Consider the following 22,281-nt stretch of genomic DNA (forward strand, 5'->3'; position numbering starts at 1 on the left):
CCAGAACCAGAGCAACAACAGCCAGCACTGGAGCAGCCAGACCTGAGGCAGAGGCAGCCAAGCCCAGGGTGGCCAGTCCAGGAATACCCAGACCAGGAGTGGCCGGACCCGGAGAAGCGGGGCCCAGAGCAGCTGGGTTGGGAGCAGCCAGGTCCAGAAGAGCAGTAGCCAAGCCCGGAGCATCCAGGCTGGGAGCGGCCAGACTCGGAGCGGCCGGGCCCGGGGCAGCCGGGCCCAGAGCAGCCGGGTCTGGTGTGGCCAGGCCCGGAGCAGCAGCCGCCAGGCTGGAAGCGGCCAGGCCCGGAGCAGCCGGGTCTGGTGTGGCCAGGTTTGGAGCAGCGGCTGCCAGGCTGGGAGCGGCCAGGCCCGGAGCAGCCGGGTCGGGTGTGGCCAGGCCCGAAGCAGCAGCTACCAGGCTGGGAGCGGCCAGGCCTGGAGCAGCCGGGTCTGGTGCGGCCAGGCCCGGAGCAGCGGCTGCCAGGCTGGGAGCCGCCAGGCCCGGAGCAGCCGGGTCTTGTGCGGCCAGGCCCGGAGCAGCTGCTGCCAGGCTGGGAGTGGCCAGGCCCGGAGCAGCCGGGTCTGGTGCGGCCAGGCCCGGAGCAGCTGCTGCCAGGCTGGGAGCGGCCAGGCCCGGAGCAGCCGGGTTGGGAGAAGCCGGGTCGGGTGCAGCCAGGCCCAGAGCAGCAGCTGCCAGGCCCGGAGCGGCTAGGCCCAGAGTGGCCGGGTCAGGTGCGTCCAGGACCGGAGCAGCAGCAGCCAAGTCCAGAGCAACTAGGTCGGGAGCGGTGGTGACCAGACCCGGAGCAGCTGGCTTTGGAATGAACCAGAGCAACAGAGGCCAGGCCCGGAGCAGCCTGGCCCAAAACAGCTCGCTTCTCGCCTGCCCCTGCCCCATGACGGCCTCTCAGACATGGCTGGAAACTTTTGTGGGAACTTGAGGGTGTGCTGAATCAAGTGATGAAGGCTTAGATCTGGATGTGTTGAGTTAGTATAGGGCTGGGGTGTTGATCTGTGAGTGCCTTGGGTGGGGCCTGGATGAGGCTTGTTGACCTAGTATTTGGAAATGTCTTTTGTGTGAAATGTATCATTGGGCATGTGGTGGTATTATTGATATGAGAAAATGCTAAGTAACAGATTTACTATCTGAAAAGGGATTTACTATCGGGGAAAGGGAGGGAGGAAGAGACTGAACATAAACTGTGCACCTATAAATGAGGACAATGGGGGATGGGGAGGGGGCGGAGGGTGGGGTGGGAACCTGGTGGAGGGGGGAAGAAATGAGGAACCTTTGTAACAATATGAACAATAAAGATTGATTTAAAATAAATAAATAAATAAATAAATAAATAAATAATAGAAAGGATGGGAAAAAAAAAGTTATTAAGACTGCATTGTAAAATTTCCAAAAGTGTCCTAATATTTAAATTAAAAAAGGGGGACTAGAAGAGTAGCATCCTGTATGTAAATTACATCCAGAAATTTTTACTGCAAGAAACCAATCATTGTCTCACTAATAGAAAGATGTAAAAAGCTGGTTAACCTTGAAGCTCTGAAAGGTCAGACCCAACCACACCCTATCTAACTGAGACAATGGTAACTGAAGCAACTCCCCCATCTTGTAATCATGTAAATCCTTACTGAAATGATAATCTGCTTATTACCTGCCTAAGGGGTATGGGTGTCTTCCAAACCTGCTTAAGGGTGTATCCCATAGCCTCAATAAAAGGGATAGCAAGGCCAGAGCCTGGTGGTAGTCTTCCCACTAGAGGTTGACTCCCGCCTGGCCCCCCATTTCCCCAAATTAACACTTTTCCAGTCTCTCTTTATTTTAGTGTGCAGCCTTCTCCAGAAACCGGACCCTGAGTGGGCCCTGAACCATGCGGGTTGTGTTAAGGGATCCCACATTTCACTTTGAAAATGATTTTTCATTTGTAATGCTAGTAGCAAGACAACCATACAAAAAATCACATGGTATCAAAATAAGCCAAATATTGGCCCAAGTTTATTTCTGTCCCTGGTATCAAAATAAGCCAAAGGTAAATTGATTGGGCAAAAAAAGAAAAAGGATCCCAAGTCACATTTATAGAAAAGATGCCTTTATTAATCTTTGGTTGAGAATGTATTTGTATATGTTACGCCCAGACTTCCTGATCCCCAAGGACCACCAGGGAGCTGAGTCTAATGCAATAAACAAAAGAGTCTTTTCCATGCTAGCATGGGCTCTGTCCCACTCACGCCGGCAGCATGGAGGAACAGAGGGTGAATTTTGCCCAGCCCAGGGGTTTTACTCCGGTCGGTGGTGATGTCACTGCCTAGGCTAACCCTGATTGGTTGGGTGAGGGCTAGGGTTCAGTTACAGAATTGAGGATAACTCCGTCCTGCCTCACAGTGGAGTCAGGAGCCCATCCTTGCCCCGCCCTGCCCTCTCATATATTTCAAAAAAACTCTAAGCCTATGTGGATTTCTGCAACAACGGATCCCAGACAGGAAATGACAGGACTGTTCCAACCACAGAAATAGCAATGGCCCCCAAGAAAAGAGGAGGAACAGTCCAGAAATGAAAATGGTGAAGATGCCACCACCACGTCTGATAGGAACCCAAGGCAGAGTTCTCCATGTCACTGCCATTCCTAGTGGAGGAAACAGGCCCTGGAGAGTGAATGGTCTGAGCTCACACTGCGAATGAGTCTCCCAGCTCAGATTTGAGCCCATGCAGGGTGGTCCGTGGACAGCCTGGCTCAGACTTGTGCAAACTGCCTCTCCCTTCCAGGAAGTGCCAGCAGAAGCCCAGCTCAGTTTTCTCGGGGCAAGACTGGGTCTAGTGTGTTCTTGGCTCATGTGCCCACATGTGTTTGTTTGGCAGTGATTTCTTTCTTTTCTTTTCTTTTTTTTTTAAATATATTTTATTGATTTTTCACAGAGAGGAAGAGAGGGGGATAGAGAGTTAGAAACATCGATAAGAGAGAATCATCGATCAGCTGCCTCTTGCACACCCCCTACTGGGGATGTGCCCGCAACCAAGGTACATGCCCTTGACCGGAATTGAACCCGAGACCTTTCAGTCTGCAGGCCGACGCTCTATCCACTGAGCCAAACCGGTCCCGGCTGTTTGGCAGTGATTTCATACTGCAGACAAATTCCATGAAGCCTAGTGCAGGCAGCGGGGCTTGTGCTGTCCCTTTTCAGGGCACTCCCTGCCTCTAAGTATCAGTACTCCCTCTGGGACCTCCACTCAATCTTCCCTACCCTGTTTGTTCAGTGCCACTGTCTTCCCCTCCTGAATCAGAGTTCTCTGTGGAAGAACCTCTTCCCTTTGATAAATGTCCCCTGGTGGCAGCTGCCATGATGTTGACAGGGTTACCTGCGATTGGCCCACGTTTATTTCTGTCCCTGGCTCAAACATCTCAAAGAGCCCACAACTGTGCCTTTTGTGCCCTGCAGGTTAGAAAATGTGTAACTCCCAGATTGGGCCTCTTTCCCACTAATCACATTCTTACATTCAAGCGTCTCCACCCAGTTTGCTGAGCTAATCCCATCTTCCCCAGAGCCGACACACCCTTTTCTACCTGTGCGGGACAGAAGATGGAATCCTCTTCCTTTGACCTCTAGAATGGCACTGTCTTCACTCCAGTTTATCTCTTTTAGGTACTGAATTCACCCCGAGAAGTGTTTTTCCACCTCTCTTCTTTCCAAGAAAAATCCCCCATCTTTCCCATGGCCCAGGGTCATTCACAGGGTCTCATTAGGATGGCCCAGCGCTACCTTGCCCAGCCCTGACTCCTGCCTCTCATGATCCTTGTGACCTGGCCTTTCTCAGAGAAGACTTGTGGTCTGAAGGGCCACGCGCATCCTCAGTCGCTCACTCGTTGCTCCCTGGGGAGCTAATGATCTGCTATGTCACCTGACAGAATACCTGAGTGACAACTAAATGCAGGGACACGTTTTTCCTTCTGTGGGGATGCCACTGGTGCCTTCTCGGCTGTTTTCACTGTGGGTAATTTGGATTACTTTGAGGTGGCCAACGGCCTCCCAGCAGCCATGTTCTCAGGCTGTGTTTTTTCCTGTCTGAAGTCAGGAACCCATCTCACCCTTCACTGTCTCACACCCAGGATGACAACTGTGGGCCATCAGTCAAGTTCAGTCAGTGTCTGTGGAAGTAATCAATGACCCAGGCCACACCCTTGTCCCTCTCGAACTTTCTCTTTCCTAATCTCGTTTCTGGGGTAACCAATTAATATGGAGAAAGGCAAAAATCCCATCAGGTTGAGGGGTTTAGACCAGAGGTTCTGATTGGACGCTAGCAATTGAGAAGGTGTATAAAAACCTCAGGCACCAGTGGAGAGAGTCAGAGTCCTTCAGCTCTGCAGTCAGGGCCCTGGTTCTCCACCAGGTCTGAGATCTGAGCTCCAGCCAAGCCGGTCACAGCAGGTAAGGAACCGACCTCAGCTAAGGAGTCGGCCTCCTGGTGGCACGAAGCCTGACCTGGCACGGAGAGCTTTTCATATTCTTCCTTTTTTTTTCCAACCGGGGGACAGGCTTATCGAACTGGAGGCTTTAGGGGTACAGGTCATAAGGTTGATCATTGGCCCTGAGCTGATTCCTCTGAGGGATGGGGAGACAGACAATGGGGGTGCAAATGCTTGGCCTGACATGGATGTCTTGTTCTCCAGTCCTTTCTGCAGGATTCCTTTCTGAGCACCTTGAAGATGAGCATGCAGACCCCGCCCACACTCCTGGAGCTGGCAGGAAAGCGCCTGCTGAGGGACCAGGCCTCGGGCATCGCAGCTCTGGAGCACCTGCCCGCCGAGCTCTTCCCGCCTCTGTTCATCCTGGCCTTCCACAGTAGACGCCACCAGGAGTCCCTGAAGGCGATGGCCCAAGCCTGGCCCTACTCTGTCCTCCATCTGGGGGGCCTGATGCAGCGGCCGCGGGTCAAGGTCCTAAAAGCCGTGCTGGATGGGCTTGACGTTCTGCTTACCCAGGAGGTTCGCCCCAGGTAAGGCTGCTCCCGGTGCCTGGTAGGGTCCTGGGCATCCCGGAGACAAAGGGGGTCAGGGCGTGTGGAGGGCCTAAGGGGACCCGGGTTTTCTGAAGGTGCCAGTGAGGGTAGGGAGCCTTGGCACACTGCTGAGCTCACTGGGGAGTGGAGCACTGCCTACTGGGCAGAGGCACCTCCAAAATGTGCCCTGCCTCCTCCCAGTGGTAGTTAAAGGTACATGAAGTGCTGAGCAGGAGGGATGGAAGGAGATGAGCAAAGCAAAGCAGGGGCAAGGGAGATACTGACCTTGAGAATCAAAGTTAAGGTCAGGGTTTGGGTAGAGTCTGGTTGTTGCCTCAACTCAGATGCTTAGTCTCATTCTGACCTGCCCTCATTCAGTGGATCTTTTTAAAAAACATTTTTCATTGATGCCAGATAAGAGGGGAGAGGTAGAGATAGAAATCTCAATGATGAGAGAGAATCATTGATCTGCTGCATACTACACACACACACACACACAGGTAGGCACACACACACACACGCACGCACATGTACACCCATACGCACATACATTGGACATTGAGCGTGCAACATAGGCACATATCATGACTGGGGATTGAACTGTGACCTCCTGGTTCATAGGTAGATGCTCAACCACTGAGACACACTGTCAGCCAATGTCATGTACGTAGACCTGAATGAATCTAGACTAATGGCCTGCTTTCCCCACAGGAGATGGAAACTGCGGGTGCTGGATTTAAGGAACCTGGGTGCAGACTTCTGGAGAAGGTGGTGTGGATACAGTACCCAGAAGCCCTCAGCGATGGTACCAGTGGCTGTGCACAGGTCCAGCCCCAACACGGAGCACCCCTTAGCTCCCGTGGAGGTGTTCCTAGACCTTAACTTCAACGAAAGGGACAGATATGCATTTTTCATGTACGTCATCCAATGGGCCCAGCAGAGGAAAGGGCTGGTACACCTGTGCTGCAAGACGCTGAAGATTTCTGAGGTGCTTTTCCAGACGGTGAGGAAGGTCCTGGATGCGGTGCAGCTGGACTGCATCCAGGAGGCAGAAGTGAACTGCATTTGGGACCTGCCCACCCTGGGGAAGTTTGCTCTTTACCTGGGGCAGATGAGGAACCTGCAGAAACTCTCTCTCTCCCACATCGAAGTGCTGAGTGAGGAGGATGAGGATGAAAACGAGGAGGAGAATATGGAGGAGAATGTGGAGGAGAATATGGAAGAGGAGGAACTGGAGGATGAGGATCAGGAGATGGGAGAGGAAGATGAGTCAAGGGGGGAGGAGCAGGAGCAAGAGGAACAGGAGTGGAATGAGGAAGAGGAGTGGCAGAGGGAGGAGCAGGAGGACCAGGAGCAGCAGGAGCAGCAGGAGGAGCTAGAGGAACAGGGATCCTTTTCCCAATTCCTCTCTCAGATGCTCAGGCTGCAGCACCTCCGTGAGCTCAACATGGATTCCCCCTCCTTCCTCCGAGGCCGTCTGGACCAGATGCTCAGGTGAGCTGTGTAACAGTGGATGCAGCCCTAGAATGTAAAGGGAGTGGTGTTGTTAGATGCTTTGAGGGTGATATCCCATGAGCACCCAAAGGAAGCATGTTTTGAAATCAGCCTGTCAGGATGGGTAACAGAACTGCCTCAGTGAGGGACCCAGCGAGCCTGGGTGTGTGAAGGGACAGAAGTCTAAGTGATGAGGTGTTGGGAAGAGGGTTAGGAGGAGGCAGAGCCACATCAGATGGAGCATTTTCAGACATGAGCTCTGTGCCCACCAGCCACTTGAACACACGTGCGCCTCTCAGATTCCCCATCTGTCAGAGATGGTCCTGGGTATCAGGAAGGTCATTAGTAGAAAGGACAGGCATGATTCTGCAGCTAAGGAAGCGGGATTGGAAAGGTTTTTCAGAGTGACCAGTGGTTTGTGGTGATGTATGGATGGAAGTCACCTCTGCACACTGGTCTCTCCAGTTGATGTTGCAGAGTCTTCCTCTGGTTTACTCTCTCCCCTTTCTTGAAATCCTCAAAGGAGGATGGTGTTTTTTTCTATGAATTTTAGAAAGTTAAGTGGAAGTGGAAAGAGCGGGAAAGAGAGAGAGAGAGAGAGAGAGAGAGAGAGAGAGAGAGAGAGAGAGATGATGTGAGAGAGAAACCATTTGTTGCTCTCAGCACATGCCCCAAACCCAAGCTGGGCATTGAATCATCAATTGAGATCTGTGCACTTGACCTTGACTCAAACCTGAGACCCTTGAGTCCAAAGGGAAAGCTTTATCCTCTGATTCAAACAGGCTAGGGCCCCTTGAGTTCCCTATGAATTAGAATCTCGTGTGGTCAAGATGTCTGGTGCCTGGAGCCAAGCAGTGGACAGAGGGAGCCTGAGTTGACAGGATGGTTGGTTTTGTCTCCCAATCATAAGATGCAGGGATGCCCACTTTGACCTAGACACCGTCAGGCTCTCTGAGCAGGTCCCCGGGGTGTCCCTATGTCCAGGCACCCTCCAGAGTGCAGTGCTCTGCATGGCGGCTGAGGAAAGGAAGCTCTGGAGAAGAGGTGAACTTGACCCAGCCTAAAAGGAGACTGGGCTTCCTGGGTGTTTCCCTTCATAAAATTGTCAGGACAACTCTTGGCTTGGACAAATCTGTCATGTCCCACAAGGAGGCCCCCTCTACCAGCCACCCCTACCCCCAGAACTAACTGCTCTGTGTCTTCGCAGGTGCCTGCAGTCCCCCTTGGAAAAACTTACCATTACGCATTGCCAGAGCCTGACCCATTCAGACCTGACACACCTGTTCCAGTGCCCGAACCTCAGGCAGCTGAAGTCCTTGGGTCTGTATTGTGCCAACTTTGCCGATTTTAGTCCTGAGCCCCTTCGAGTTCTGCTGGATGCAGTGTCACCCACCCTCCGGAATCTGTACCTCGATAAGTGTGCCATGGTGGACTCCCAAGTCGAAGCCATCCTGCCTGTCCTGAGCCGCTGTCACCAGCTCATTTCCCTCACCTTCTCTGAGAACTGCCTCTCCTTGGCCACCGTGGGGAAGCTGCTGCGTCACACAGCCGGGCTGCGCAGCTTAGAGCTGGAGCTGTACCCCATCCCCCGGGAGTGTTACACCACCCAGGACACTGTCAGCCAGGACAGGCTTGCCCTGGTCCGGGCTGAGCTGACGGGGATTCTGAGGGAGTTAGGACAGCCCAGGACCATCCTCCTTGCCACCAAGCACAGTGGTCACAGGGAGTTTTATGATGTGACATTTTCCTGACTGGGACCCCGTGCTGTGCCCCTGTAATGACCTTGCTCAGTGAGAGCACCTGAGCTTCTTTCTGGGCCTTTGGAAGCTGAAACCTCAGAGCGGAGTGCATTATACAGGGGCCACCAGTGTGTAAGGTTCATGCTCAGTGTGAATGGGGAACAGGAGGGACACAGCCTGGGTTACAGGATTGCAGGGACAAAGGACAGGGAGTTATTGGGACTTTCAAAGGCAAAGTGTCCTACAATCAGAAACATGAATCTCATATGCTTGGGGAGAGGCAGAATTGGGGCTTGATCTTCTTGTGAGGGAGTGAGTCCTGGGGTGGATGATTGTAAAGAAATGATCAGAAATAAAGACAATTTCAAAGGCAACCATCTGGTGGTCCTCTTGTATGTGTTCACCTGTCTCCCCACTTTACATCTCAGGACTGTGCAGTTACTAAAAAAAAAAAAAAAATTTTTTTTTAAAAAGATGGGGAGGGCTCAGGATCAGAACCTGGAGTGCTGGGATGCAGTTTGGCTGCAGGGCTCAGCTCCATTTTATCCCTCCCTCCAGGTCTTCTCTTCCCACTGGGCATCTCTGACCTCCTTGTGGCTGCTCAGGGGGTGGATACAATGGGACTTGCTAAGTGGCCCACCAACCCCTGAAGTGATGGAGACCTTACTGTCTGCTCTCACCTGGACGCCAGTGTTCCCTATGCTTCTGCAGGTGGATTCACACATCTCAGGAATTCTGCTCGGAGCGGTTCAGGGACAAGGCATGGCCCTCAGTTCCAGAAGGGCTCGTCCATACTGGAGAGGCACAGAGTCCCTGGGCCATCCCGCCCACGCCTGTCAGCCTGGTGCAGAGGAAGTAACCTGCTACGGCCAGCGATATCATCTAAATTCCTTTGAGCAAAATACTACAGTTATTCAGTGGCATAACAGTTTTTTCTGAGGATTTCTACACCACATAAAATATAACCCAGGAAGGGGGGGCAGGTCATATCCATGGGGGGGGGGGGGGGGCTTATTCCCATTAAGGACTCTCTGTGGAGCAAGACTAGAGAGCGTGTTTGAAATCAGCCTGTCAGGAAGGGGAGCAGACACCCTGCACAAACGAGTGAGCTTCTTCCCTGTGATCATTCCACAGAATAGCCAACAGGGACACATGGATGCAGGTAGGAGATTTACAGGGATAGGCTTCTGCCTTCAGTTCTAATACCTCCCCTCTGCCAGCTGGAGAACCTACAAAGCCATTGGGTATAACTGAGGCCAAGTCCAAAGGCCTGAGAGCACATGGTGTACCCCCCAGTGTGAGGCCATAGGCCTGAGAATAAAGGGCAGCTGTCCACACCCTGTAGTTGGATGCCCTGCCAACCAGAAACCTATGTTCACCAACAGCTAAAATCCAAGAACAGAGAATTCTTCCTTCCTTCCTCTTTCCATTCCACTTTGGCCCCCAAGAGTTTGCAGGAAGCCCAGCTGCACTCTAAGATCTCCTCACTCATCTAGTAAATCAAACGCTGACCCCATCCATTCACACCAGAATGGTTTTACCAGTTACCTGGGAAATCCTTAGAGCTGTCAAGTTCAGCGGTTGTCACTGGTGTTCTGTGTACCAATGGTGCTTTGTGAGTTTCAAAACTCTGATGACCATGCCAGGAACCAATTCCAGCATGTAATAATTACAAGAGTTTCACCCAAAGGTTGGTGAAGCTTGGGCAGCTCAACGAAGGTGATCTACATATGTAGTTTACCTGTTGGAAATGGCTAAAGGGCACTTCCCCCAAAACCAAATATGATAATTGTTAAGTGCCAGACAGCTCAGGGAATTTTATTGCCTCCTGACGGCCAAACACCTGAACAGCTGTAGCCCATTCCCTAAACTGATAATGCTTCAGTATTCTACCTTTTGAAGTGTATATTTCCACCTTGCCTTAGGGCTGTGGTCAGCAAACTGCTGCTCTCAGAGCCACATGTGGCTCTTTGGCCCCTTGAGTGTGGCTCTTCCAAAAAATACCACAGCCTGGGCGAATCTATTTTGAAGAAGTGTCATTAGAAGAAGTATAAGTTTAAAAAATTTGGCTCTCAAAAGAAATTTCAATCGTTGTACTGTTGACATTTGGCTTTGTTGACTAATGAGTTTGCCGACCACTGCCTTAGGACAGATTGTGTTTAATTAATAGCACAGGGCCCTAGACAAGGAGAGGCTTTAGTTCCTTCAGCTGAAGCTCCTCTGACCCCCAATGCCTTTCAAAATTATCTTTCATCTCCAGACTCTTTAATCATCTACCGGCAGACCCTTTCTCCAGAATGCTGACCCCTTTGTAAGGCTGACAAAAGAACCCCAACATGACCCCAGGTCAAGTTGCCACATAAAATTAACCCATCACAGTGATCCTAATATAAGGGCACCCGAAGAAAGACTCCACCGCAGGGGCTGGTGCTGTTGGGTGGAGGGACCTCAGGCAAGAACCTCAAGTCTGAAAATATTGGGATCCAAATTCTACAGAATCCTGCTGTTCCTAGGTGTTGGGGGGGGAGGGGGGAGCCCAGAGCTGATGCAAGCATCTGCAAGGTGGATGGTGACAAAGGTAGCTGGCTAGCCTTCCTAGGGCCTGCCTAGACCCCTGGCCCAAGGCAGGAACACACACCTCTCATGCCCTCCGCCCTCCCCTCCCCAAACAGCTGCATAAAAGAAGTACCTATGCCGCCTTTTGGCGCGAACTTCCCTGGCCCACCCTCGAACCAGCAAGCTTCGCCCGGGATGGAGTGCAGATTAAAACTTCCCCCCTTTTAATGGCCTGGACAATGTGCCTTGCTTCTGCCTTGCAAACCTCTCAGCTGAGACCTTACACCAGGAATTCCTGAATATGCCACTGGGTGCTAGGGACTGGGATGGCACATACGGCCAGCCTCCTTTCAGTCCCTTGGTTTCAGTAGCCTTCATTTCCCTTGGGTGACCCAGAAGCCTAGATACTTGACTTCTTTCTGACAAATGGGTGCCTCTTTTCTTGGATATCCAATAACCTGTTTCAGTTAGTAGTCTCAGAAGCGCTAGTGTTCCCTCCCAGCACCAAGCTTGTGTGAAACTGGCCAATAGAAGGTCATCTACATACTGGAGTAGACCACACCCCAATTCCTGTCCTGGGAACTTAGATCAGATAATAGTGCTCCACTGAAAAGAGTAAGAGAGTTCTTGAACCCTTGTGACAGTCTAGTCCAGGTGAACTGCTCCTTGGCCCCTGTAGTTGGGTTTTCCCATTGGAAAGCAAAGAGAGGCTGACTGGAAGGCTCTAATCAAAAACAGAAAAAAGGCATCTTTCAGATCTAGGCATGTAAACCATTCCGCCTGTGACGAGATGAGCCCCAGAAGAGTGTAGAGGTCCGGCAGTGCTGAATGCAGGGTTATGACAGCCTTATTAACAGCCCATAGATCCTGCACCGGGTAATGGTCATTAGTCCCAGGCTTTTGATAGGCAAGAGGTGTGTTCCATGGAGACCTGCATGGTTTAACAAGTCCCCACTGAAGCAGCCAGTGTAAGTGGACCTGGATTCCTAGGCGTACTTCCCTTTGAATTGGATATTGGAGGATTTTAACAGGCTGTGGCCCAGGCTTTAACTCGATTGGAACCAGTGCCTGGTCCTTAGCCAGGTCTGGAGGATTCCTTTCTGCCCAGACCAGTGGGAATTCCTTCTCTAATTCAGGTTCTTTTTTTTCTTTTTCTTTTTAAATCAATCTTTATTGTTCATATTGTTACAAAGATTCCTCATTTCTTCCCCCCTCCACCAGGTTCCCACCCGACCCTCGGCCCCTTCCCCATCCCCCATTGTCCTCATCCATAGGTGCAGTTTATGTTCAGTCTCTTCCTCCCTCCCTTTCCCCGATAGTAAATCCCTTTTCAGATAGTGAATCAGTTACTTAGCATTTTCTCATATCAATAATACCACCACATGCCCAATGATACATTTCACACAAAAGACATTTCCAGATAGGTCAACCAGCCTCATCCAGGCCCCACCCATGGCACTCACAGATCAACACCCCAGCCCTATACTAACTCAACACATCCAGATGTAAGCCTTCATCACTTGATTCAGCAGACCCTCAAGTTCCCACAGAAGTTTCCAGCCATGTCTGAGAGGCAGCCGTGGGGCAGGGGCAGGCGAGGAGCAAGCTGTTCCAGGCCTGGCTGCTCTGGGCCTGGCCTCTGTTGCTCTGGTTCGTTCCACAACCAGTTACTCCAGGTCTGGTCACCGCCGCCGCTCCCAACCTAGTTGCTCTGGACCTGGCTGCTGCTGCTCCGGGCCTGGCCACACCTGACCCGGCTGCTCTGGGCCCAGCTGCTCTGGGCCCAGCCGCTCCCAGCCTGGCAGCCGCTGCTCCGGGCCTGGCCGCACCAGACCCAGCTGCTCCCGGCCTGGCCGCTCCCAGCCTGGCAGCCGCTGCTCCTGGCATGGCTGCACCAGACCCGGCTGCTCTGGGCCCGGCTGCCCCGGGCCTGGCCGCTCCGAGTCTGGCCGCTCCCAGCCTGGATGCTCCGGGCTTGACTACTGCTGTTCTGGACCTGGCTGCTCTAGGCCCGGCTGCTCTGGGCCTGGCTTCTCCGGGCCTGGCCACTCCGGGTCTAGGTGTTCCTAGACCGGCCACCCTGGGCTTGGCTGCCTTCGCCTCAGGCCTGGCTACCACTGCCCCAGGTCTGGCTGCTCCAGTGCTGGCTGTTGTTGCTCTGGTTCTGGTTGCTGCTGCTCTGGGGCCTGGCCGTTGCTACTCCGGGCCCAGTTGCCACTGCTTTGTGCCTGGGCACTCTAGGCCTGGCCGCCGCTGTTCCAACATTCTGTCCTTTTTTTTTTTTTTTTAAACGCATTTATGTTGCAATGTTGGCTGGTGAGTTGAGTTCTGACTTAGTCTTTGATTTTTCAAGATCTTCTTTGTATTCTTTCTTAAGTAATTTTACTATCTTTTGCTCTCACTTGATTTCTTCACATTGAGAACTTTGGTTTCTTCCTCCTTGTCCTGGGAGCTCAGCAGGTTGGCCTGTGGCACCCCTTTGTTCTCCGTGGGCTCCTGTGCTGCTCCAGCCTGTTGCCGGGGTCGGCGCCGCCCAGGAAGCAGCCCCCGGCCTTGGCTCCGTTGCCCGCGCTCAGAGGTCGATGGCTCAGGGGCACCCCCCCTCTGGGGGCCCCGTTGCCCGGCTCCCTGCCAGCACCCGGCTGGCTGGTGTCCTGGCTGGTGTCCGGCAGGGGCTCCTGCTCCCTGTCGCATTCCTCCAGTCTGGAGCTTTTTTTTTCTCCTTCCCGCTAGGGGAGTCTAGGATCAGAGTCAACAGACTGTCCTCTGCGCGCAGTGCGCGTGACTCTGGGGGCTCTGCTTTTCACCACTCCCCTGGGATTCCGCCTCACAGCCCCGTCTCCCCCTGCCCGAGCCTGGGTCCCCAGGGTCTGGTCCAGGACTGGGGTTCAGAGCAGTCTGGACTGAGGCTCATCGCCGCCACCAGAGGCTTTGTTTCTTCACGCTAAGGTAATCCAGCATCAGAGTCAACATAGTCCTATGTGCGTGTGACTCCGGGGGCCCTGCTTTTCGCTGCTCGCTTGGGATTCTGCCTCACAGCCCCGTCTCCCCCTGCCAGAGCCTGGATCCCCAGAGTCTGGCCCATAACTGGGGCTCAGCGCTGCCGGTTCAGGGGTTTAGCCCAGGCTGGGGGTTTTATTTCTTTCCTGCTAGGGAACGCCAGGCAGCACCCAGCCCTCTCCTCCTCTCCAGCTGTGAGCTCTCTGCGCGCGCGAGCGCGCAGCATGTCTCTGTACCTTAGGCTTTTTTTTTCAGCTCCTCTGATTTTCCTTCTGGTTTTCTCTTTCCTTCTTGTTGTAGAATTTTCAGTCAGTCAACTACCTGTAGCTCTGGGCGATGTCCACTCTACATTTTAGTTGTATTCCATTGAAATTGTTGTGTGCTGCTGCGGTTAGGTGTCTACCCGAGCAGCCATCTTGGATCCTCCGTATCTAATTCAGGTTCTAATGGTAAGGTCTTTGTTTAGGGGTATAAAGTCTCCACTCTTCCTCTCTCGGCACTGCTAAGGACAGGATCATTGGGGAGGCCTCCTCACCTAGGCTAAGCTTTGATGAGCCATCTGGGGCAAAAGTGACATCTGCCCCCATACTGGCTAAAAGCTCTCTACCCATTAGGCACTGGACAGTCTGAAAAGTACAGGAATTCGTGAATTACTTGATGACCGCCAAGTTGGCATCAGAGAGGGCGGCAGAATGGTCGATGGGTCTGGTCCCCAGTAGCTCCAATAATGGTGACCTCCTCTCCTGAGAAAGGCGCTACTTTCTGAGTGACTACTGAGTGCCCAGCTCCGGTATCAACCATAAAGTCCACAGTCTGGCCCCCAATTTTCATTCTGACCATGGGCTCGTGGAGGTGTAGCTGGAATGAGCCCGGTCTGTCCTAGTTGGAATCAGCCATTGCTAGCCCAGTGAGATCTGCTTCAGGTGGCTCTGGTTGATAGCCACTGGGTGGAAAAGGGGGCCCAGTGTTTTTACTTTGCCATTTGGGACATTCATTCTTCCAGTGTGCTGTTTCCTTACAATAGGCACACTGGTCCCGTCTCAGGCTTGCTCTTCCTTTTCCCCCCTGGTCTGTATCTGTCTGGGAGCCTGAGCCTCTAAAAGCAGCTGCTATTATATTAGTCCTTGTTGGTATTCTCTTTTCTTCCTCCTTCCTTGCTGCACTGTCTCCATTGATGAAAACCTTGTTAGCTATCTCTAGCAGTTCAGTAGCATTCTTTCCTGCAAACCTTTTCAGTTTCTATAGTTTTTTCCTGATGTCAGGCTAGGTTTGGCCTACAAAAATGGCATTTACCATGATTTGATTGTCGGTGTCCTTAGGTCTAAAGGTGGTGTGTATCGGTATGCCTCACATAGCCTCTCATAGAAAGATGCTGGGCCGGGACCGGTTTGGCTCAGTGGATAGAGCATCGGCCTGCGGACTGAAAAAGGTCCCGGGTTCAATTCCGTTCAAGGGCATGTACCTTGGTTGTGGGCACATCCCCGGTGGAGGGTGTGCAAGAGGCAGCTGGTCGATGACTCTCTCTCATCGATGTTTCTAGCTCTCTATCTTTCTCCCTTCCTCTCTGTATAAAATCAATAAAATATATTAAAAAAAAGAAAAAAAAAAAGAAAGCTGCTGGACTTCCATCAGGCTTCTGGAAAACCTAGAGATTTTAGCCATTTTCGTGGACTTCTTGGCTCTGACCCTGACCCCTTGGAGGAAGCCAGACGATGTCTTTCTAGCCCAGTACTTCCATCTTCTGAGTTCGGGTTCCAATCGGGTTCCTCATCTGGGAAGGTGTCCCTGGCCTATGTGTCTGTATCTAATAGTCCTGCTGGGGTCTGGGTCTGGAGTCCCTTCTGAGCATCTGTTACTACTCTCCTGTGCTCCTCAGTGTTAAAGAATGTTAAAAGGAGCTTCATGCAGTCCATTCTGGTGGGCTTCTGGGTCTGAAAGATCAGTTCTAGAAGGTCTCTCATGGCCCGAGGTTTTTCAGAGTAAATTGGCGTGGGATGTTTCCAATTCAGGATGTCACTGGTAGTAAAGGGCTGATAATAATAGACTGGCCCTCCTTCCTGCAAGGTACCATCTTTGCCAACTACTTTGGCACCCCGAATTTCCCTTAGAGGTATCTGACATGCTGGTTGTGGCCTGGACCCTTGTGTGGCTGAACTCAAGTGCTGCCCAACTGGCTCTGGAGATTGCGTTCTATGAAAATTTTTGTTGCTCCATATAGACCAAATTTTTAATCAACCCCCCCACCCAGGTCAATGGTGTACCGCTTTACCAATGTTAAAATCTGGTCACCTTATACTTCACCCCTAGTTTTTAAGTGAGCCGAATGGCCACTCAGAATAAAAGCCACATTTCCTCAGCCTTCCTTACAGGTAGGTGTGGCCCAGTAATTAAATTCAGACAAAATACCTGTAAGCATAGGTGTTATCTAGCAACCTCCAGGAAATTTCCTTAGTTTAGCTTTCCTCTCTTTCCTTCCTTCTTCCTACTGGCTGGCTGGTAGAGCCAATGACTCAAGGTGAGCAGCTATCTTGGACCATGAAGTGATCTTAGATGAGAGGCCAGGCCTGGCAGAGCAACTTCATGGAGCAAAATCACCACTCTGGTTCTGGCCTGCCTCACTCTGGACTTGGCTGGGGCATCAACTTCTATCTTGTTCAAGACACTGTCACTTGCAACTGAACATAATTCTAAACAATAAGTCCTAAAATCTCTAGCATATTCTAGCATACCATCAGAGCAGAATATATAGTAATAGAAGTTTATTAAATAAATGTTATAAATATTGTGGTATGCATTACTTTTGTTGGCCCAGAAGTTCATGGGCAGAAACAGGAAATTAAAGAGGTTATCCCAAGGTCAGCAGGAAACGAAGTCAAGGAGCTCAGACAACCAGGAGTCCTGTAAGTGCCAGACAAATAAGGGAGAGTCAAAGCTAAGGCTCAGGGAAAGAAGACATGACCTAGGCTGAGGGTAAGAGGGGTGTAGAAACATCTGTTTCTGGCCTAGAAGATAATGAGCAAGGGTCTCTATCAGGGGTTCTCTGGGGATAATTCTGCTCCGTAGGGGACAGTGGCAAAATCTAGAGACATTTTTGGTTGTTACAACTGGTTAGGAGAGGGTGATGCTGTGGGCAGCTAATGTATAGAAACAATGGATGCTGCTAAGATTGTACCATTAGTCCTGGTCAGGCGTCTCGGTTGGAGTGTCATCTTGATATGCCAAAGTTTCAGGTTCAATCCCAGGTCAGGGCACATATAAGAATCAGCCAAGGAATAAGTGGAATAGCAAATATCTCTCATTCTTTCTCTCAAAATCAATCAATCAGTAAAAAATTTAAATCCTATCATGCTCAGGATAAGTCCAATAACAGAATTATCTGGCCCAAAGTGTCGATAATGCTGTAAGAAACCCTGGTCCAGCTGACCAGAATTATACAGGTGGGACCCCAAACTCCAGTTCCTCTTGGAGTTCAGGCCAGAGGAATATGGATAGTTTAGCCAGCCTAGATAACAGCTTGGAAATAGACAATCCAGACTTCCATGTTCAGCATCATTAAACAGCCTTTGTGACTAAACTGAGTACCTACAAATTGTGCGCAGAATATTAAATAGCTTATACCTCAAAGTTCCTCCCACAACATAAAGATAATTGCACCCTACCTACTGCTGAGACTGTGACATACCTACAAGCCATTAAGGAGAGTATGGGATATAAAATAGATAAATGTTGGGGTCCGAAGATCTCAGATAGAGAAGGCTCCCCTCCATTATTCCAAATATGGGGAAAGGGATAAAATTGGCAAGCAGCTTTGCCTTTGATGTATGTCATCTGTGTGTCAATCTTCGAAATTGTCCCCACGTACCCAATGCCCGGGCTTGGGCAGCAGATCAATGCCAGGGCGACTGAGAGGGCAGATCCAGTCTTGATTCTACAGTTGACTTTCTGTTTGAACTGAAGTAACATTCTGATTTTTCCAGGTGCTGCTTTTCCTTACAGTGTGAAGGTCAAAATTATCATCAGTTGGAGGAGAGGCCTGAGGGAAAGAGAGAGGAACAGTCAGTTGATTGAACTGCTCAGGCTGCAATGCGCTATGTATATCATCAGTCAGCTCACTTCAACCTCACACTGTCTCTGTTGGCTCTAGGATGACAGTACTGTGAAAATAAAGTCCTATTTAAAAAAAAAAACCACAATATTTATTGCTCAGATTATCACAATTGTTTCTCCTCCTCCCCCTCCCCCCCATAGCCTCTTTCCATCTATTTCCCCACCCTCTACCCTTACCTCCCCCCACCCATTGTCCTCATTAAAGTCCTATCTATAGTTCTGCATAGTTAGCATACATACATTTGCTTCACATATTAATTAGATCATAATAATTACTTTTGTTTATCAAAAACCTTTTCCCCCCCAATTGCATTAATTATTGATTGAATGCTTATTATACACAAAGCCCTATGCTTGGTGTATGTGGTTCCTGTCCACAAAAGATTTTCCTTCTGGTGGGAAAGCAGACATTAACACAAATACACTACAATACAAGGTGCCACAGAAGGATAGAGCATGTTGTAGGTACACGGGGAATGGAATAACTAACGTTGTTGGAAGCAATAAGTTCAGTCATACATCATTTTGTTTTTAAAAAATAGTTATTGAACTTCTGCTATATGCCAGGCAATCTGCTAAATGTTGGAGATTCAAAAATTAATGAGCCCAAGGAGCCCGTAATTGAGTGGTTAAGAGATGCATATAGATACGTAGCATTTGAGCAACATAATGTTGAAAGTTGTACATAATCCCTTTAAAGTTCAGATATGAAGGACGGGTTGTGGGGGTTATTTCTAACAAAAGCTTGGGATTCCAAATCAGCCTCTATGTAGTTCCTCATCCCTACCCAAATCCCAATTCTCACCCATAACCATGCCCAGTACACTTTAGTTTAGGAGGGGCTTTCACCCTGAGTCCACTCTGTAATCTTCCATGAGGAGCTGAATTTTTCATTTGTTTGTTGAGAGAGAGAGAGAGAGAGAGAGGTGAATGAGAAATGTCAATGGGTTGCCTCCCATATGTGCCTGACCAGGAATCAAACTCATGATCTTTCAGTGCACAGGACCAATGCTTCAACCAATGGAGCCACACCGGCCAGGTGAAGGAGGAGTTTTGTTGTTGTTTTAATGGATGTGCAGTATTTCTCCCATTAGCAATTTTATAGGTTATTTCTGATTGGAAACGATTACTAAAATGATACAATGAACATTCTTACACATGTGTCTTTGTGTACTTTGTGAATATTTCTATGGACTAAAGTTTTAAATTGGGTTAATAACAAACTAATTTCAAGGATGAGTCACCAATTGAGAGGGATCCCAGATTCCTAGGGTGTTGAAGGGTGTGTGAGAGAGCACTGAGATCTGAGAGAAAAGGACAGAAAGAAAAGATGGGAGCCTCTGAAGATGAACACCTGCTCATAATTTTTGTCTAATGGCAGTTCTGCCTATAATGTCAAAACTGGGGTTTTCCAGTGGTCTTTCCTACTTCCAGTCTTCTGCCTAATGAGTCTCATTTCTATCTGGGCATGCCAAGCATTACCCTAGCACTTACTAATGATAAGAAGTGTCACCAAATTTTAAAGTAAATTATGGGAGAAAAATCTTAAGATTGATGAAAATATTTCCGTTAACTTCGGTGTGGAAGTGCAGATCATGTTGCCCTCTGCTTCTGGTTTGCTGAAGGTGTGGTAAGAGCACAGCATAGAGAAGAGGGGAATGTAAGAAAGCCATTGCTGCTCAAAAATACTCCCCGCCCCCTTGTTAAGTCCTACCAGGAAAGTCAACAATTCAGCCTTTTAAAAGAAATTTAGATATAGTTCACATACCATAAAATTCACCATTCAAAAATGTACAATTCAGTGGCTTTTTAGTACATTTACAAGGCTGTACAATCATTGCTACTATTGAATTCCAGAACAGTTTTATCACCTAAAGAGAAACCCTGAACCCATTGGTAGTCCCTGTCCATCTCCTCTCCCCCAGCCCCTAATCTACTTTAAGCCACTATGGTTTGCTTATTCTGGACATTTTATATAAATGGAAGCATACCATATGTAGTCTTCTGTGACTGGTGTCTTTCAGTTAGCATTAAGTTTTTAAGGTTCATCCTTGTTGTAGCATTTATCAGAACTCCATTCCTATTTTATGGCCAAATAATATTCTGTTGGATGGATAACCAAATTTTAAAATCCGTTCATCAGTTGTTTCTGCGTTTTGGCCATTATGAATAATGCTGCCATGAACATTTTGTGTACAAGTTTTGGTGTGGACATAGTTCTTCAGTTTTCTTGGTTACACACCAAAGAATAGAATTGCTTGGTCATAAAAAGGTTCACTCATAAGGCAAGGCCTCAAGGGAAGTTTTTTGTTTGTTTGTTTGTTTTTTTGTTTTTTTGTTTTTTTAAAATATACTTTATATATTTTTAAATATGTTTTTATTGATTTCAGAGAGGAAGGAAGAGAGAGATATAGAAACATCAATGATGAGAGAGAATCATTGATCAGCTGCTTCCTGCACACCCCCACTGGAGATCAAGCCGGGCATGTGCCTTTGACCAGAATTGAACCTGGGACCCTTCAGCCCACAGGTCAACACTCTATCCACTGAGCCAAACCAGCTAGGGCTATACTTTATATATTTTTAGAGTAGTCTTAGGTTCTCAACAAAATTGAATGATTTTTTACACAATGATTTCTCCTTATACCCCTTTTCCTCACACATGTACAACCTTCCTCATTATCTACATGGGGAAGCTTTAAATTGTCCGTGTCTCAATGTGAATTGCTTCCTTTTACAAACCCCATTACTCTCTCCTTGCACCCTGAAGAGGAATTTTATTTAGGAAACAGGGGTTGGGGAGAGGATATTTTTAGATCTTCGGGCAATGTGGGGTAAACATTACATTAGAACTCCTTTTATCTTAACAGAACCCCCATCCTCTCATAGTTTTGCCAATAGACAAAGACATATTTCCCCCCCTAAGCTCCAAGCCAAAAAATTCTGAGCATGGAAGCTAACTCACTTGGCTTAATATTTGACCTAGCTTTGACCAGGCTATGAAATACTCCAGTTGACTCAGTTTTGGTCATGTATACACTGAGTGGCCAGATTATTATGATCTCTGAATGCATAATAATCTGGCCACTCCGTATATATGTATATGTATAGTGTGTATGTATATGTATGTGTATATGTATATGTGTGTAAATTATATATATATATATATATATATATATTAGAGGCCCGGTGCATGAATCCATGCATGGGGGGGGGGGGGTCTGGCCAGCCTGGCCAGGGGGAGAGGACAGCCTGCCTGCTGGTCGAACTCCTGGTCAAGGGGACAATTTTCATATTAGCCTTTTATTATATAGGATATACACTGAGTGGCCAGATTATTATGAGTTCAGAAATCATAATAATCTGACCACTCAGTGTATATAGAATGATACTCATCAAACTTAAAATAATGATTACTTCTGGGAATTAAAAGGGAAAACATTCAAAAGGGACTTTAGCATTAGTTTAATGTTCTAATTTAAAATATGTTGAATATGGCCCTGGCCAGCATGGCTCAATAGTCAGAGTGTTGGCCTGCACACCTAAGAGTCATGGGTTGGATTCCCAGTCAAGGGCATGTACCTAGGTTGCAAATTTGATGTTGGAGCACATGATGTGTCTCTCTCACTTCTCTCTCTCTCCCTCTCTCCCTCCCTCCTTTCCACTCTCTTTAAGAACCAATGGAAAAATATCCTGGGGTGAAGATTAATAACAACAAAAAAATACTTTGGTTTTATATATATATCTATATATATATATAGATAGATAGATAGATAGATAGATAGATATAGATAGATATAGATATAGATATAGATATAGATATAGATATAGATATAGATATAGATATATAGATAATATACATATATCTATGGTATATATATTTTAAAAGTGTGTACATATGAGATAGAGAAATATTTTAAAAATAGTATAGACATGAAAAAAGACTGGAAGCAATGATTTTAAATGGTAGAAGTGTGGCTGATTATTTTCCTCTTTATTCTCTTATTTAATTTTTCAACTCAACCTCACAAAGTAAAACCTAATATAAAAACATTAATAATAATAATGGAAGAATTAAAATACCGCTAAGAAGGCTTTTACTGAAATAAATGGATGGAATAGCTTGATCACTGTTTTCTGCAACACCAACTCACATTCTTATGCTTCTCGTTTCCAGGCCTTGGATTTCTCTTTTCTTTCTTTCTTTTTAAACCATTTTCTTTTTAATGCAGTGCTGATGTTTGGAAAACCTGTAGAAAGATGAGCGTATGACCTTGTGCCATACCTCTACTTTCCGAAGTCATTTTAGATTCAGAACTGATTGCATATTATCTCTAACCAGCAAAGTGATTCAGTTCTTTGAAAAAATAGGGTTTTAATGTCTCT

At 48.5% G+C, this 22,281-nt stretch overlaps 1 protein-coding gene across 1 annotated transcript; it reads left to right on the forward strand.

Annotated features, from left to right (window-relative positions):
• Nucleotides 1-4,673: 4,673 nt before the first annotated feature.
• Nucleotides 4,674-8,331, forward strand: LOC118724524 (PRAME family member 20-like). The gene is made up of 3 exons (XM_045583810.1): nucleotides 4,674-4,996; nucleotides 5,711-6,493; nucleotides 7,701-8,331. Exons 1-3 carry the CDS (start codon nucleotides 4,707-4,709, stop codon nucleotides 8,242-8,244), a joined length of 1,617 nt encoding a protein of 538 aa, XP_045439766.1. The 5' UTR covers nucleotides 4,674-4,706; the 3' UTR covers nucleotides 8,245-8,331.
• Nucleotides 8,332-22,281: the final 13,950 nt, after the last annotated feature.

The sequence above is a fragment of the Pipistrellus kuhlii genome, unplaced genomic scaffold (genome assembly GCF_014108245.1).
Source record: "Pipistrellus kuhlii isolate mPipKuh1 unplaced genomic scaffold, mPipKuh1.p scaffold_m20_p_2, whole genome shotgun sequence".
Lineage (NCBI taxonomy): Eukaryota > Metazoa > Chordata > Mammalia > Chiroptera > Vespertilionidae > Pipistrellus > Pipistrellus kuhlii.

Coding starts and splice junctions, on each gene's coding strand:
- LOC118724524 (XM_045583810.1), top strand. CDS start 4,707: ATGAGCATGCAGACCCCGCCCACACTCCTGGAGCTGGCAGGAAAGCGC. Junction 4,997..5,710: donor ACCCAGGAGGTTCGCCCCAG/GTAAGGCTGCTC, acceptor CTTTCCCCACAG/GAGATGGAAACTGCGGGTGC. Junction 6,494..7,700: donor CGTCTGGACCAGATGCTCAG/GTGAGCTGTGTA, acceptor GTGTCTTCGCAG/GTGCCTGCAGTCCCCCTTGG.